The 17,776-nt window shown below is 39.5% G+C and overlaps 1 protein-coding gene across 2 annotated transcripts in view; it reads left to right on the plus strand.

The window, feature by feature from the left end:
- Positions 1-3,226: 3,226 nt before the first annotated feature.
- LOC124718831 (guanine deaminase) overlaps positions 3,227-17,776 on the plus strand; it is a 142,181-nt gene continuing 127,631 nt past the window's right edge. For both annotated transcript variants that reach the window (XM_047244453.1, XM_047244452.1), the window contains exon 1: positions 3,227-3,811. In XM_047244453.1, the coding sequence (XP_047100409.1) occupies positions 3,776-3,811 (36 nt within the window). In that variant the 5' untranslated portion in view covers positions 3,227-3,775. The remainder of the gene's footprint in view (positions 3,812-17,776) is intronic.

Raw genomic sequence — 17,776 nt, forward strand, 5'->3', positions numbered from 1 at the left:
TCAATAAATTTGTTTCAAAGTTTCGTTCTTTTTTATATCGTACTATTCATTCTGCCAAGCCCTGTAGAACCACAAAGTGCCTCTGTTACAGTGTGTAATCTTTGGAAAATAGCTCAAAGTTCCAAACACAGATTAACTTTGAAGCTTTGTGATTGTTTGTAGCTCTGAGGAGACATTTGTGTTGTGTAATTGAGAGCAACCACAGTAATTCAAAATCTATATTTGTGGTGAACTCCTCTAAGATGAGGGGCCTGTGCCTTCTCACTTGTGTGGCAACTAATGTTGGATGACTCCACCAGAGTGCTGTGGCAAAAGCTAGCAAAATTATGCAGCACTATAAATAACTGGACAGGGAAACTGGGGTACCTATTGTTATTAATACTGCTTCATGTGTGAGCACTACTCTTTTGCTGTGAGAAATAGCATCCCTACTGACTTCCATTCATTCACAGTCTACATTGTTCCTAAAAATGACCGGGCACTCTCCCAAAACATTGCAGGATTTTAGCAACACCGTCTGACACCACTAAGTACCATTTGTTATGCTGGAAAAGCCTTAAACAGTATGCACCGAGGGCTCACATTGAAGCAGATCGAACACAATGCATTGGTCCTTAGCTTTGCATATAGAACCATTATGATGCCTGTAAAGAAAATGTATAATTCCAAACTGTTGCCATAGAGGAATTATGTTTTTGTGTGAAAATGTTTTTGTGAACAGCAGAATTCCTTTTTTGGTTGACCAGAGAAATATGTTTGACCCAAAACCAGTGTCTCACCACTTCTGAATTTCACTGTCACCTTTGACGATACTACTGAAATTCTTGTCAAATGTCGTGTTTCGCATAAACAATGAGTATGTTCAAGCAGGAATATTGTTGATTGATTGTGTGTCATGTTCATGCTTTGTACAATTAGGGACAGGATCTGAAACCACATATCGAAAAGATTTTCCATTTAAATTGTGCCTCTTTGGATGATGATCACATCCGTACATCTTGTTTGTGTGACACTGAAAATGGCTAGAATTTTCTTATTTCTCTCCACAACAGGACAGTATGTCGAGTTGATGAGATGCTTAGTCATATATTTTTGGTTTATAGTGTATGTGCAGAACTAGTGGTTGAAAAATTCTGTACAATAAATGAAGTATTGTTTGTTGGTTTTTTTCCCATCTGATCATTTGAATGATGTGAATAGGAAAGATCTCTGCTGATTGGTTAGTACCTGCCTAGGCCATATGTTCATTTTACTGATTGCTGATAGGTCAGAGGTTTAATTCTTCATCTACATACATACTCCGCAAGGCACTGTAAGGTGTGTGGCAAAGTATACCCTTTACCACTACTAGTGATTTCCTTTTCCGTTCCATGTGCAATTAGTGCAAGGGAAAAACCACTGTCTATATGCCTCCGTATAAGCCCTAATTTCTTGTATCATCTCGGTTCTTAAGCAAAATGTAAGTTGGCAGCAGTGGAATCGCTAATGGTGGTTCTCTAATTTTTCTCAATAGTGGTCCTTGAAAAGAAAGTCATTTTCCCTCCACTAATACCCATTTGATTTCTTGAAGCATATCTCTAATATTTGCATGTTATTCGAACCTACCTGTAACAAATCTCGTGGCCTGCCTCTGAGGTGCTTCGAAGTAGTCTTATAATGTGGCCTGCTGTGGATTCCAATTCTGAAAGACCATCCTCGATGTCTCTGCTGTGATAGTCTATAGAGTGGAGTCCACTTCATACAGCATTATAATACGAAGGTGATAAATTTGAGAAGTGAAACAGAAGAAAATTGTAAAGTGTATTTAGGCTGAAAGAGTTGCAGCAGGCTTGGAGCCACAAGACATTTGTTTATCTTTTTTTTTGAAATACTGCACTTTTAGTGCATGTTGATGGCTACAAAGAGCTAGTAAACAAAATATATTTTAGTGTACTCAAACGTATTCTCCAAACCACAGAAAAAGATTGCAGTAGTAGTGTAGATACATTGCTTTCATTAAGAGCTGCATTTGTTGTTTAATCTCTCTTGCCCAACATGATATGTAGTGATTACTATTTTAATGAGATTTAAATTAGTGAGGGTGCATTGCATTTGCTCCTGAAGATCATCTACTCTGGGGTTTCTTGGGTGTCATTCTGTTTTTTATCATTAACAATCAAAGTAATGTGTGCTACCAATGGTTCAGCAGAAAATATAGAAGTTTAAAAGTGTCACAACATTTACATTACAAACAGTATTTTGTGGTTTGCTCAGTCAGTCACTTTCAGTCGAGATGCGTCGTGAAACTTTCTAGAACTTCTCTCGAGTAAGATTTCTGTTCCTGTGTGTAACACTCATTGGAATGTTCCATTTCATCAGTTTTGCCTCCAGGATGTAATCTGTTTATGAAATTCATGTCATGAAAGACTAAAGGGTGTAAGCAATTGGAAACTAATATAGACATATTTGAAATGTAAACTAGGAACTGGGTAGAGACAGCCACTCACTGAAGTGTTGAGTAGCAAACACGTATGGAGAAGAGCAGTGCTGAGTGGTCTCGTTTACTACGAGGTTATTTATTTGTAAATATGTAATAACCTATTGGAGTGAATGTGCTCCAACAGGACACTGGTCTGTACTTTGCATTACCTTTTTTAATTTTTGCAAAGTCTGTTCCTTTAGTATGTTGTGTTCATGTCGCTGTCTCCACATTAAGGAGTTAGATATGTAGGAGAAAGATATCTGGGAAACAGTTTGCATATAGGTTTGTATCAAAAGTGGTACTATTAACAGTATAGTACGGAATGCCAATGACGAACAATTCTCAAAACTAAAAACTGGTTTGAAGCAGCTGCACCATTAAAACAATGTTGTAGCTTTTTCATCATTGAGGGGGTGATAACAGCCTATTTTCTTTTTTCGCTCTTCTCTCTCTCTCTCTCTCTCTCTCTCTCTCTCTCTCTCTGTTTCTGAAAAAAAAGGAACAAATAGCAGCAACTTTGTATAGCCTTTGGAAATAAAAGAAATATGTTTAACACTTTTTTTTGCACCACTCTGTCAAGTATTTGAATGAGGATTGTTTGAAGGTTGCTGTAACAGGTCATGTTAGGCCTGCTGATTGGCTGAATGTGTTGTCTGACTGGTTCCAAAGCACGTGCCTGGCCTCAAGTCAAGTATTTTAGTTTGACCTTGCTGGACCATATAATTTATTCTCCCCTCCACTCACTTTTAGCCGGGAGCTTTCAAACTGGTACTGATGAGCAGGTGGTCACATGACGGGCGTAGGGGAATGATCCACTGGCTCACATGATGCACTGGCTTGTTATAATAGAGTATAAATTGCTCAGTGCCAGTGATGTGGGTTCTGTCTCTGTTAAAAGAGGAAGTATGTCTGATACTGGACTGAGCAAAAAACATGCCCTGCCCCTCAGTTAAGCTCAAGGTTATATCTATTGTCTCTCTCTTCCTCTTAATGGTATAAAGACTGCTGCTTCACACAGCAGGAGGAGGAAAGTTGGCATAAAGCTACTTTAGATCAGTGCTGATAAATTGCTAGGGTATGAGATAACTGTCTATATCCTGCTGCATGTGTCATTCAGTGCAAGGTCACTGGGAGAGCCAGCATTCCCACCCACTGTCAGTTGTCAACTTGATGTAAAACTAGTTTCTGTGAAGCCTGCTCATCTATTGCATAGCACATTGTGCAATTACACTTTTTTTTTGCACTTTTTCTACATCCTCAGTGACGTGTGGATTTAGTTGGAGTGACATCATAATAACATTATTCAAGAAAAAAATGCAGTCAGCAGGAGGAGGAAAACAGAATTTTGATGTAAGTACTTACTATTCCACATCAATCATGTACTTGTGTATAGTTTCTGGTACAAATAGATAACCATAAACTCCAATTCTGTATTGTGTTGTAAATAGTCTCTCCAAGTGGGTGTCAGCTGCAAACAATGAATGTTTATCTGTGTTGTACAGCTTTAATAAGCTACAAGGTAACACTCAGTGCAGTTGCTGTATAGCTTTAATAAGCTACAAGGTAATAATGAATGCAGTTGCTTGATCAGTGTCGTAAAATATTTCGTTATCCCCATTTGTTGTGCATTTGTAGCCACAGTGGTGTTAGCAGACAAGCAACAACTAATGCCATTGTAATTACAATGTGTTAAATATTATGACTTAAGCATTTTGCAAAAGTAAAAGAAAAAAATGTAGTGAATATGTTATTGTTTCTTCAAATCCATTCTGGTGCCGTATCTTTACAAAAGAAAGAAGAAGTGGTTTGTTTTTATTTGCATACTGTAGTAATGGGCCTAGAAATGTTATGAAGTAAGATTCACACAGGTATAAAAACAATCCACAAGAGATATAAGGCAAGTCATGAAAGTGTACAAAACAATTTAAAAGACAAATATGCTCTTATGCACTGCTAAAAACAATACCGTATATTTATAAATGTCCAAAATAATGTATTGCAACAGTTTAATTAGTTAGACATGTTTTATGATGTGGAAACATGGCTGCATCAGTGGTGTAAATAAAGCAGACCACTACAAATACATAACGAATGATTTCTTGCAGGGATGGAGTGTGGGTCCACTATAATTTTGATGTGTAGAAAAATTTTGATTATATTTGTTGTATAGTGAACTAATCTTGCACAGTATGATGATGATTGCGTGTATGCATTTTCACTGAAACTTCTATGTTTTGCCATGTGTGGCACCTAGTTCACGTACATACTTCTGCTAAAGACTTTATTTCTAAAATACAAGTTTAGCATGATTTTCTAAATCATTGTATCACGTTACTATTTGACAATTTAAAAATATTTTTCATTCATTCAGTTAGCAAAATCGCTGTCATTGTGTCTTCAGTGTGTATGTTTTTTTTATGTCAAGAAAGGCAACAGACTCATACCTTTAGTTTGTAATGTCAGTCTGTAGTATTATTGTAGACTGTTGAACTTTATAAACAGTATTAATTTTCCTTAAATTGCTTTATAGCAAAATGGGTGATGTTTACCTGTAAAATACTTGAATTTCATCTCATAAACTTTTAAATATTTAGTCTTACATTTATGAGTCCCCTTTTCCATCTATTGTATATGTTGCTTGGCCCACCTTTCTCAATTAAGGCACATTTGTTCTTTCTTCTTTCCACTTATGAACTCTTGTAAATAGCGAAGTTTTTGTTTCACCTATCGCCTCTTTCCCTTTTGTTTTCATTTGTTTATTTTATATATTTATTTCAAATTCCATGAATTCATATAGTGATGAATCACAAGGATGTGGAATGAATCAGGTTTACATCTTTATAGATATACAACAAAACATTAGTACAGTGACAATCATGTAGCTATCTTGTGATATAAGCTTAAAGGGTGAACTAAAATTAAATTGATCAGTTCAAATAAACATGGCATAAACTACTGAAAATAACTTTTGGTACAGAAAAAAGAAAATTTGTAATTTGATCATCTTAGGCAATGAAGACAAATTACAGCGAACATAATGTAAACAGATTAGGAGAGAAAAAAAAGGAAATACAACAAAAAATTACAAAGACAGTCACTGATTAGGCCTACTCTGCAGGTACTCACCCAGAGAGTAGAAGAACTTATCTGTAAGGTATTTTCTTAATTTAAATGTAGGTGGGGAATTAATGTGGGCTTTGATATCAGATGAAAGAGAATTGGAGAGTTTTATGGCAGACTAATGAACACCTTTTTGTGTGATACTTACCTGTTTTAGATCATTTTTAGACCTTGTATTGTGATCATGGTCGGCATTATTGGATGTAAAAAGAGAATGGTTATTCAAGACAAAAATCATTAAAGAAAGTAAGTATTGACATGTGGTGGTTAATATTTGGAGCTTACAGATCAGTTTTCTGCAAGAATATCTTGGATGAACACTACTCATGATTCTCATTGCTTTCTTTTGTGCAATAAATATCTTTTTGGCTATACTAAGAAATTATACCATATGGTACGATGGAGTGAAAATAGCCAAAGTAAGCTTCTTTGATGGAATTCAGGCAGCCTTCGAATAATCTTTTATTGTTGACTCATAGATGTTCTCATCCAGACTCAGTGTTATACAGGTTCTTCTCTCACCCATCTAGGGTGTCAAGTGTTTTTCTGCATATTCATGCCACCCCAAGTTTGATTGTTCTATAAAACATATTTATGTGCAGGCCATCTGCGTGATTTTATTCTTGTGTGAGGCTAAATTTATTACTGTACTAATCTACAGAACTGAGTGTTTATCTATAATTTACCTTACGGTCGAAGCCATAGATGAGACTGGCCTATGTGTGAATCCTTCTGCAGAGGTAGCAGAATACTCAACAGCAGGACAGTGTAGCTGTACACATGACTGTATGTGTGCATATTTGTGTTTCGTCGGCTCTCGAGAAGGATTCGTCTGAAGGCTTGGCAACCTTTTCCCTCTAGTTTACATGCCTATTGACAATTTGGCACCTAAACTGTAAGAAGTGTTTCTATCTTTACTCTTTCCATTATTTATATTCCGCCAAGGGCTTCCATTACCATACATATTCAAAGCTAAGAACATAGGTCAGTCTGTCTGTAAGAATAAGTTCCTCAGTTGTCTGGCAGATACATCACCTTGCCTGGTAACTGGAATTGGTGAAATAAGTAGGCATCTAAGGAGCATGCATTTCCAACTGAGGGTTCCACGATATATCTCGTCTTGAAAAATTTTTCCAGGTCACTGTAATGTGAACTGCCTGAGCTACATAGAGAGTGAAAATGGGATAGTCATTTCCAGAGAGCGATATAGTCAGCAATATGACAGGAAGGATCATTTAAAGAAATAAAGTTTAGTAAACATGGTCTTTAAAATGTATGCCAGAAGAGGTTCTCATCAATATCTTCTAGTGCAAGCTCTTTGCTTTCTACATTTTGAGATGTGGTAGCATGGACCAAAACAATAAAAAAATTTCCAGTAAACAGGGCACTAAAGTGAACACCATAAGAGCTATGAGTACTTTGCAACTGTGAAACACATCTCTTCTGAATAAAACTCTCTCTTCTGCTGAATACAGTTCAAATGATATGCACTTGGGCAATTTTTTCTGGTTTTGGTTCATATTACCTCCTCCCAAAATATGGGTAGCAAAGAGTTTGTTGTAGAAAAAATTTGTGTTATAGTGTAAAAGATGAAGTAGTGCTCATAGCTCTTAGGGTATGCATTTTAAAGCACACGTTTACAGGTGACTGTTCCTGTCATAACTCTGAATACAGCATTCCTCATGGGACACTCTGCATGTATTTACATATAATACACCTATCAAAATAACTATTTACTGCAGCACTTAAGACTGGGAATAGTGGGTGAAAGTACACCATATTGCGGAATATAGTGTAGCTTCTTTGTACGGTTGATTGTTCTCAGAAGGCTTGGGCAATTCTGGGTAAGTAAATTTGTCTACAAGAAGTCTACCTATTCCATTAAATTTAGTAATTTCAGCTCATAACTGGCTATGCTGTTAAATCAGTTAGTCATTAATTTGCCTCTGTGTTTTTAATGCAATAGAGGTCTGTCTTTTTGATCTCCACATTTACGTTGCCTCGCAAGTTGAAAATAATTTTTGTGGGGAAAACGCTAAATAATACCTTCATGTTTTCAGTTAATTCTTTGCCTACTGTTTTGTTAAATTCTCTTTGCTATTCTTGCAACAATTGCCACATTCTTTGTAGTCCTGTAATACATTTTTCACAGTTCTTAATGAGCAAAGGGCATTTCAGTAAATGTAATAGCCCTCATGGGTAATGTGTAGATCAGGATCAATGTAGCAAACTGAACAAAGGAATACTGATACACTTGTTGAGTTCATTAAAACTTTAAAACACATATAGCCTCCCACCATCTTCTACTTTCAAAAACATAATACATATACATACATACTCTCAAAACTGCTGTGAAGTGTACGGCAGAGGGTACCACATGTTAGGGTTTCTTCCTAGTCAGGAAGAATGACAGCTTAAATGCTTCTGTACATGTTGTAATTAGTCAACTCTTGGTTCCATGATGTAGGGGACTAGATTCCTTACTGTTTCCTCAAACTGTGTAGGCCTAAATAGGCTTTCACTTGTGTGTCTTCGGGAGTCTGCCAGTCTGTGTTCCCCTGCCACTGTTGTCTACCGGGCCCATTATTAGGTATGTCAAGCATATTGTGTGCCACAGCTTCTGTATCCTTTAACAGTTTTAAGATTCCACACCACAGTCGATTAAAACATAATCCTAATAGGAACACTTAGTTATGTGTCTGTTGGATTGTTCAAAACCCTTTTTCTCAGGAAAGTGTAGATATATCAAGTTGAAATTTATGTCACACATTAAGATCTGCAGTTCCTTGGCAATGTAAAAAAGTGAAGTTTCTAAGTCAGTGTAATTAAAAGATACGGCTATTTTTGGCACACATTGTGGTATTTGAAAGCTCACTCATCAAAGCCTATGGGGTACTTTCCATTGACCTAGAATCATGAAATTTGCCAAGAAGCAAGGTTTCACAGTATGATAAAAGGAAAAAATCTAATTATTGTTCATTCCTAATTATATCACATGGAAAAAAATTGCCATTTGTTATCAGATGGTCTGTCTGTCCATTAAGCCTCCTTTTTCTTGGGATTAGGTAGACCTATCAATTTGACATATATGTCGCATACTTATTGTCAATGGTCTCTTGGCTGTACAACAAATGTTTGCTTCTAAGTCAATGCAATCAAAAGATACAACTATTTATGTCATGTATGTTGATACTCGCTTATCAAAATGTACAGGGTACTTCCCAGTGACCCGCAATCGTCAAGTTTGCCAAGAAGCAAGGTTTCACACTACAACCAAAGGAAAAAATCCGAAAATTGTTAATTTGTGATAACATGAAAACGAAAAAAGTTTTTGTCATTTGTTGTCAGGCTGGCTGTCTGTTAATCAAAAAATATGGCCATTTATGTCACCACCTTTGATACTCGCAAATTCAGTCATTAAAACCTACAGGGTACTTCCCGTAGATCTAGAATCGTGAAATTTGCCAAGCAGCAAGGTGTTGCACTACAGCTAAAGGAATAATCCGAAAATTATTAATTTGTAATTATATGATACGTAAAAAAATTTTATTTGCAATTTGTTACCAGACTGCCTGCCTGCCCCTCCGTCTGTTAGGACCCCTTTTTCTCTGGAACGTGTTCATGTAACGAATTGAAATATATGTTGCATACTGAGATCTACAGCCCTTTGGTGGTGTAAAAATGTTTAGCTTCTAAGTGAATGCAGTCAAAAGATACGGCCATCTGTGTCACACATTTTGATTCCTGTAAACTAACTCATTAAAACCTAAAGTGTGCTTTCCCTTAACGTAGAATCATGAAATATGGCAAGAGGGAAGGTTTTGCAGTACAATTAAAGGGAAAGAATCAAGAAATTGTCAATTTGTTATTATATCGCACAAAAAATTTCTTTTGTCATTTGTTATCCAAATTCAAACTTGAAATTAAAACATTCTTGGAAGTGTTTGGATCCCTGGGACCAATATCAATGTCAATGCGGCGAAAAATCTCAGAGACCCTTGATTCTCAGAATGGATGAACGTGTGTATACGTAACTAAGTTTGTACGGATCTCTCAGTGCGTAAGTCCTGCTCCCACTTATACGGATTTTTTTTTCAAGAAACTTGGTCTACCAAGTTCCCTGTTTACAAGATCATTAGGGATGTAGAGTGAGCTCAGTTTAGATAGTAAAGGCAAACAAACCTGGCTGTAGTCCCTTCTGTTGAACCACCGAGTTGGGTGGCATAGTGGTAAGATACTGGACCCACATTTGGGAGGACAGCAGTCCAAATTTAGGATTACAATAAATCGCTCTTGGTAAATGCCGGGATGCTTACTTTCAAATTTCCTTACCCCCACCCCTCTAATAGCAAGCCTACACTCCCTCCCCCCCCTTCCCAATGACCTCATTATTGATGGGATGTTAAACTATATTGTGTATCTTTTTTTTGTTCTCCTTCTGAGGAGCCATACCAAGTTTTTATCAAACAGAAAACATACTTTCTAATTCTAGTAAAATATTTTGAATAATTCAGCTAGTTTCTCTTTTCCTCTGGCTTCATAGTGTGGAAAGAGGTTGTAAGTTATACCTTTCACTAGTCTACAAATACTTCATCTACAGGCCAGTTAAAGGTACATGTTTAACATTACTTGGTCCTGATTTCTTCTGGCAGTGGTTCATTTTAGAAATCATTATAATATACTGTCAAATTAGGCACACTTGATAGCTGTTACTAGCTTCATGATGTTGCAGAGTGATTCTTTCTTGATCTACAAACAAATTAGTAATTGTGAAGGGTGTCATATGATCTGAATTATGTTTTTCCATGGCTTTACTGAGCGTCTGACTTGTATGTACGAGTGTATTCCCCTTAATATTTGGCACTTTTGCGGAATTTTGAGGTGTAAACTAATTTCCAGTTCAAACTGAGTAACAGATTTACTGGCAACTATCGGAAAGTTACTTCACTGGAGGCATCGTAAACAGCGGATCTATTTGTGTACAGAATGAAGAAAACGTGGCTGTCTACATGTCTCTGTCTGTAGCCTAATCTATCATAGCGTACTCTCACAATGCCTATGCCCGACGTACTGTAGTGGCAGCAGAACTGTCATACAATCTTCTACATCTACGTGATTACTCTGCTATTCACAATTAAGTGCCTGGCACAGGGTTCGCTGAACCACATTAAAGCTGTCGCTCTGCCGTTCCACTCACGTGCGGCGCGCGGGAAAAACAAGCACTTAAATTTTTCGGTGCGAGCCCTGATTTCTCTTATTTTATCGTGATGATAATTTCTCGCTATGTATGTGGGTGCCAACAGAATGTTTTCGCAATCGGAGGAGGAAACTGGTGATTGAAATTTCATGAGAAGATCCCGTCGCAAAGAAAAACACTTTTGTTTTAATGATTGCCACTCGAATCCACCTATCATGTCTGTGGCACTATCTCCCGTGCTTCGCGATAATACAAAACGAGCCGCCCACCTTTGAACTTTTTCAATATCGTCAGGCCCACCGATATGGATCCCCTCACCGCACAGCAATACTCCAGAATAGGGCGGACGAGTGCAGTGTAAGCAGTCTCATTTAGTAGATCTGTTGCACGTTTTAAGTGTTCTGTCAGTGAATCGCAGTCTTTGGTTTTCTCTACCCACAACATTATCCATGTGATCGTTCCAACTTAGGTTATTTGTAATTGTAATCCCTAAGTATTTAGATGAATTTACAGCCTTCAGATATGTGTCACTATCGCGTAATAGAAATTTAGCGGATTTCTTTTAGTACTCATGTGAATAACTTCACACTTTTCTTTATTCAGGATCAATTGCCACTTTTCGCAGCACAAATATATGTTATAAAAATCATTTTGCAATTCATTTTGGTCATCTGATGACTTTACAAGACGGTAAATGACAGCATCATATGCAAACAATCTAAGAGGGCTACTCAGATTGTCTCCTATGTCGTTAATATACACTCCTGGAAATTGAAATACGAACACCGTGAATTCATTGTCCCAGGAAGGGGAAACTTTATTGACACATTCCTGGGGTCAGATACATCACATGATCACACTGACACAACCACAGGCACATAGACACAGGCAACAGAGCATGCACAATGTCGGCACTAGTACAGTGTATATCCACCTTTCGCAGCAATGCAGGCTGCTATTCTCCCATGGAGACGATCGTAGAGATGCTGGATGTATTCCTGTGGAACGGCTTGCCATGCCATTTCCACCTGGCGCCTCAGTTGGACCAGCGTTCGTGCTGGACGTGCAGACCGCGTGAGACGACGCTTCATCCAGTCCCAAACATGCTCAATGGGGGACAGATCCGGAGATCTTGCTGGCCAGGGTAGTTGACTTACACCTTCTAGAGCACGTTGGGTGGCACGGGATACATGCGGACGTGCATTGTCCTGTTGGAACAGCAAGTTCCCTTGCCGGTCTAGGAATGGTAGAACGATGGGTTCGATGACGGTTTGGATGTACCGTGCACTATTCAGTGTCCCCTCGACGATCACCAGTGGTGTACGGCCAGTGTAGGAGATCGCTCCCCTCACCATGATGCCGGGTGTTGGCCCTGTGTGCCTCGGTCGTATGCAGTCCTGATTGTGGCGCTCACCTGCACGGCGCCAAACACGCATACGACCATCATTGGCACCAAGGCAGAAGCGACTCTCATCGCTGAAGACGACACGTCTCCATTCGTCCCTCCATTCACGCCTGTCGCGACACCACTGGAGGCGGGCTGCACGATGTTGGGGCGTGAGCGGAAGACGGCCTAACGGTGTGCGGGACCGTAGTCCAGCTTCATGGAGACGGTTGCGAATGGTCCTCGCCGATACCCCAGGAGCAACAGTGTCCCTAATTTGCTGGGAAGTGGCGGTGCGGTCCCCTACGGCACTGCGTAGGATCCTACGGTCTTGGCGTGCATCCGTGCGTCGCTGCGGTCCGGTCCCAGGTCGACGGGCACGTGCACCTTCCGCCGACCACTGGCGACAACATCGATGTACTGTGGAGACCTCACGCCCCACATGTTGAGCAATTCGGCGGTACGTCCACCCGGCCTCCCGCATGCCCACTATACGCCCTCGCTCAAAGTCCGTCAACTGCACATACGGTTCACGTCCACGCTGTCGCGGCATGCTACCAGTGTTAAAGACTGCGATGGAGCTCCGTATACCACGGCAAACTGGCTGACACTGACGGCGGCGGTGCACAAATGCTGCGCAGCTAGCGCCAATCGACGGTCAACACCGCGGTTCCTGGTGTGTCCGCTGTGCCGTGCGTGTGATCATTGCTTGTACAGCCCTCTCGCAGTGTCCGGAGCAAGTATGGTGGGTCTGACACACCGGTGTCAAAGTGTTCTTTTTTCCATTTCCAGGAGTGTAGATCAGGCACAATAGAGGGCCTATAACACTTCCTTGGGGAAAGCCGGATATTACTTGTTTTACTCGATGACTTTCCGTCTATTACTATGAACTGTGGGCTTTCTGACAAGAAACTACGAATCCAGTCGCACAACTGAGGCGATATTCCGTAGGCACACAGTTTGGTTAGAAGATGCTTGTGAGGAACGGTGTCGAAAGCCATCTGAAAATCTAAAAATAAGGAGTCAATTTGACATCCGCTGTTGATAGCACTCATTACTTCGTAAGTATAACGAGCTAGTTGTATTCCGCAAAAACGATACTTTCTGAATCCGTGCTGACCATGTGTCAATAAACCGTTTTCTTCGAGGTACTTCATAATGTTCGAATGCAGCATATGTTCCAAAACCCTACTGCAAATCGACGTTGGTGATGTGGGCCTGTAATTCAGCGGATTACTCCTATTTCCCTTTTTTGGTATTGGTGTGACTTGAGCAACTTTGCAGTCTTTAGGTACGGCATTTTCTGTGAGCGAGCGTTTGTACATAATTACTAAATATGGAGCTATTGCATCTGCATACTCTGAAAGGGACCTGGCTGGTATAACATCTGGACCGGATTAAGCTGCATTGCTACACCGAAGATATCTACTTCTAAGTTCACATCTAAGCAATTGTTCTTGATTGGAATTCTGGAATATTTACTTCGTCTTCTTTGATGAAGGCGATTCGGAAAACGGCGTTTAACTGTGCTTTGGTGACACTGTCATCAGTGACTTCACCGTTGTTATCGTGGAGTGAAGGAATTGATTGCGCCTTGCCACTGGTGTGCTTTCTATATGACCAGAATCTCTTTGGATTTTCTACCATATTTAAATAGATGTACTTTGTGCTTCTTTTTGATGGTTGTGGGTGTTACGGTATTCAGCCTAGCAGCAACTGTCTTGTGGTCGCTAATCCCTGTATTCATAATGATACTCCCTAATTGTCCAGGATTATTTGTTGCCAAGAGGTCAAGTATGCTTTCGCAACCATTTACGCTTCGAGTAGACTCATGAACTAATTGTTCAAAATAATTTTCTGAGAAAGCATTCAGTACAATTTCGGATGACGTTTTATGCCTGCCGCCAGCTTTAAACGTATAATTTTTCCAGCATATCGAGGGTAGATTGAAGTCGCCACCAACTATACGGTGGTAGGACTTCCAACTGCTGCGGAGAATTGGCCAGACTAACGTCGTAAATGTCAGTTCTTTACAATATCTTTCCCAGAACCCCTCCAACAAATCTGAATTGCCCGTTCAGCATCCCTGCTACGGAGTTAAGCGTTTGCCACATTTCAAAAGTCTTCTTAGCACACGGCGGGGCAGAGAAAGCAAGTTGCTTATTTGAATTTGGCGCCTTGCAGCGAACTTTACTCCGATGAGGGTGTAGCTAGGCACATTCCAGAGGGCGGGTCGTAAAGTTGTAGCCTCGCTCGGTTTAGAATTAGCATCGTGGAACAGACAAAAGTGCGGAATTCGTTCGGTGTCGAGGCATAGTTTTCTCGCCGCCTATGTCGCTCAATCGTCGTCTGGCAAAAGTACATTCCGTAGGCTTACCAGTATCGCGCCCTGTGGTCGTGTTCCTCGTCGGCTTTCGCTTGTTTCATCGGTAAACTACCTAAGGGAAACGTGACGGGGAAAAAAAGGAAAAAAAAAAAACCAGGCGCTTGAGCGACTCGCGCATTGAGGGTTCCGTACAAACTTAATTGTGTATCTAGACAGTTCATCCACCCCAGGAACCGAGAACACCGTCGATTTCCGCCTGTTATCGACATTGATACTGACAAGATATCGATCCCAGGGATTCCAAGACTTTCGTGAATGTTTTTTAATCTCAAGTTTGAAATCGGACAACAAACAAAGAATATTTTTTTTTCGTACGATATAATTACAAATTAACAATTTCGTGTTTCTCCTTTTACTTGTGCTGTGAAAACATTTTACTTGCCAAATTTCGTGATTCTAGACCAACGGGAAGTACCGATAGGTTTTGAGGAGTCAGTTTGGTAGTATCAAAATATGTTATATAAACGGCTGTATCTTTTGATTGCATTGATTTAGATCCTTCACTTTTTTATATCGCCAGGAGACCGTAGACCTTCATATTTCAACTTGATACGTCTACTCACTCCTGAGCAAAATGTTTGTCGACAGACAGACAGCAGTGTGACTCTAGTAGGGTTCTGTTTTTAGCGAACTGAGATACGGAACACTCTAAAGAGCGCGGTCACCCCCAAAACATTTGTCATAGCTATGGGCAGTGGCAAGAGGGTGGGGCTATATTCCCCCCCCAATGGAGTATTATACTACACTGGATAAAATGACTTCAGAAATCAGCGAATTTATTACCCCAAGAGATTCAATCTTTTTTTATATAATTATGTAGCAGTATAGGTTGCAATGTATTTCAAACACATTTTAACAAAAAAAAGCTGCAAATAGCTTAGTATCTAAACCAATAAATATCATTTAACTTTAAATGGGCGTCTTATTATTTATTAATGCACTTTTTTTTTACCCTGAACTCCAAAACAGTTACCAAAAACTACTTTAAGCAAAACCAAATTTTACCAGTTTGTCGGTGGAGGATCCAAACCCTTCTTTTTAAAGCGATATTTCATTCCCCCAAACCCCTTCCCGCCATTAGTCCCCTCCTTGACTGACTTCTAGAATCACCCGCGATCATGGCAAGACTATTGCTTTGCGAACTCCTCAGCGCTATGCCCACTAACACGCAGTTGCTGTTGGGTTGTCTGCTCCTTCTGTGAGGTGAATCCTTCATGAAGAACTAATATTTCATTGCTACAAATTGGCTGTGGTGCAGGCACTTAATCCACGCGATTTTGTTGCACGAGAAAATGCATGTGAAGTGCTCCTAGGCATGCCTTACGACAAACTTGTGATGAGGCTAACTTTCACCTTTCGGGATCTGTAAATAAGCAGAAGTGCACTATTGGAGCACTCGTACCGCCAGATAACGTTTAACTGTTTGGTGCGCGCTATCGAGTTGGAATATTCGGTCCATTTTGTTTCTTTAAGAAAACCAACAGGCATCTTCAGTGATTTCTGTCCGTTCGTTATGTCCACATGATTCATGAGTTTCAGGATGTGTCATAAGCTTGGCGGGGGGGGGGGGGGGGGGGGGGGGGGAGTGATCTGCAATTGGTCAGCACGGTCGCCTGCAAGTATTGAACTATCTAAAATCACTTGTTTACAACGATCGTTATAGGTTCTTGGCTCACCTGAAGAACAATATTCATCAAGCTGTCCCAACATACCGTCGATATGGCGGAAAGAGTTGAACGAAAATTCCTATTTCGACTAACGCAGTATACTGAGAATAATGGACACTATCTACCAGATATAATGTTTAAAACTGTGTAAATATAAGATTTAAATGTTGTACCTGATACTGTTCAAAGAATTAAATATATGTCTGCATTTTTTTTAATTGGACTACTAAATAAGCAAGTAGATGTGTCTCACCCTTTATTACCCTTAAATATTTCAGCGATGTGATGGGCTGCAGAAGTTGAGCATTCCTCTTGTAATTGTATACTATGAGGTTCCCTCGCTCTTTGTTGTTGGGTTTATCTCGATTTTAAGCTCATTAAAAGAGAGCTGCTTTCGATTACGATACATTTAAATTTTCCATTTTCTTACAGTCATCGTGTGATAACCGTTTCCTGTAACCTACAGCAGCCCCTCAATGAATAACCTGATGGTGTTTTGGTTCTGTCTCATAAAATCATCTGTGTGAGAACATTTTTGAGGCACATTCAATATTATTTTCATTTCTATTGAACATTCGCCAACCATTAGGCATATAATTTATTGGGATCTATTAATCAAAAATTCATCCAGTCGTTCGTACATCTGTGAAGATATTATGCATCTACAAATTGTAATGTATCAAATGGCTCTGAGCACTATGGGACTTAACTTATGAGGTCATCAGTCCCCTAGAACTTAGAACCACTTAAACCTAACTAATCTAAGGACACCACACACATCCATGCCCGAGGCAGGATTCGAACCTGCGACCGTAGCGGTCGCGCGGTTCCGGACTGAGGCACCTAGAACCGTTCGGCCACACCGGCTGGCTGTAATGTATCGTATGTGGATAACACAAGTTGTATTTCACAAGAATGTGACGTTAGTAACATTGACCTGTAATCTCTGTGCATGTTTTCGTTTACCTTTACGTAAACGGCTATGGCCTGCGTTTTCTCCCAATTGTACAGAACTGCCTACTGTGTGAGAGATTCTTGGGAAATATGTTATGCAGCGTACTCCTAGAAAAAATTAACGGGAATCCGTCAGGACGTTTTGCGCTGTTCATTTTTGAGAAGTTTTAATTTTTTTCTGTTTCGCGGTGCTTGTTTCAGCATCGTTCATTGTGAATTGCGTGGCAGTCCTTTATTTATTTATTTATTTATTTTTATTTATCTCTTGTTCCGGTGATCCATGTTGTGACACTATCACAGGATATGGAACGTGTCAATTTTACAAGCTTTTGGCCAGAATTTATGGTAATACATAAAACAAAACGAAAACCGTCAACAGTAACTTAGGTCCCACTACAAAAAATACATTTTAGAGATAGAGATTACAAAACAAAAAACAGTTAACAGTAACTTAGGTCGCACTACAAAAAATACATTTTGTAGATAAAGATTACAAAATAATAAGTTTTACAGAGAAATAAATATTGCAAAATATATGTTTACAATAAAAATATTTGGTATTACAAATACAAATTTGGGCATACATTTGCAATTTACAATACAAGAA

Source organism: Schistocerca piceifrons, chromosome 10 (genome assembly GCF_021461385.2).
Source record: "Schistocerca piceifrons isolate TAMUIC-IGC-003096 chromosome 10, iqSchPice1.1, whole genome shotgun sequence".
NCBI classification, from domain to species: Eukaryota; Metazoa; Arthropoda; class Insecta; order Orthoptera; family Acrididae; genus Schistocerca; species Schistocerca piceifrons.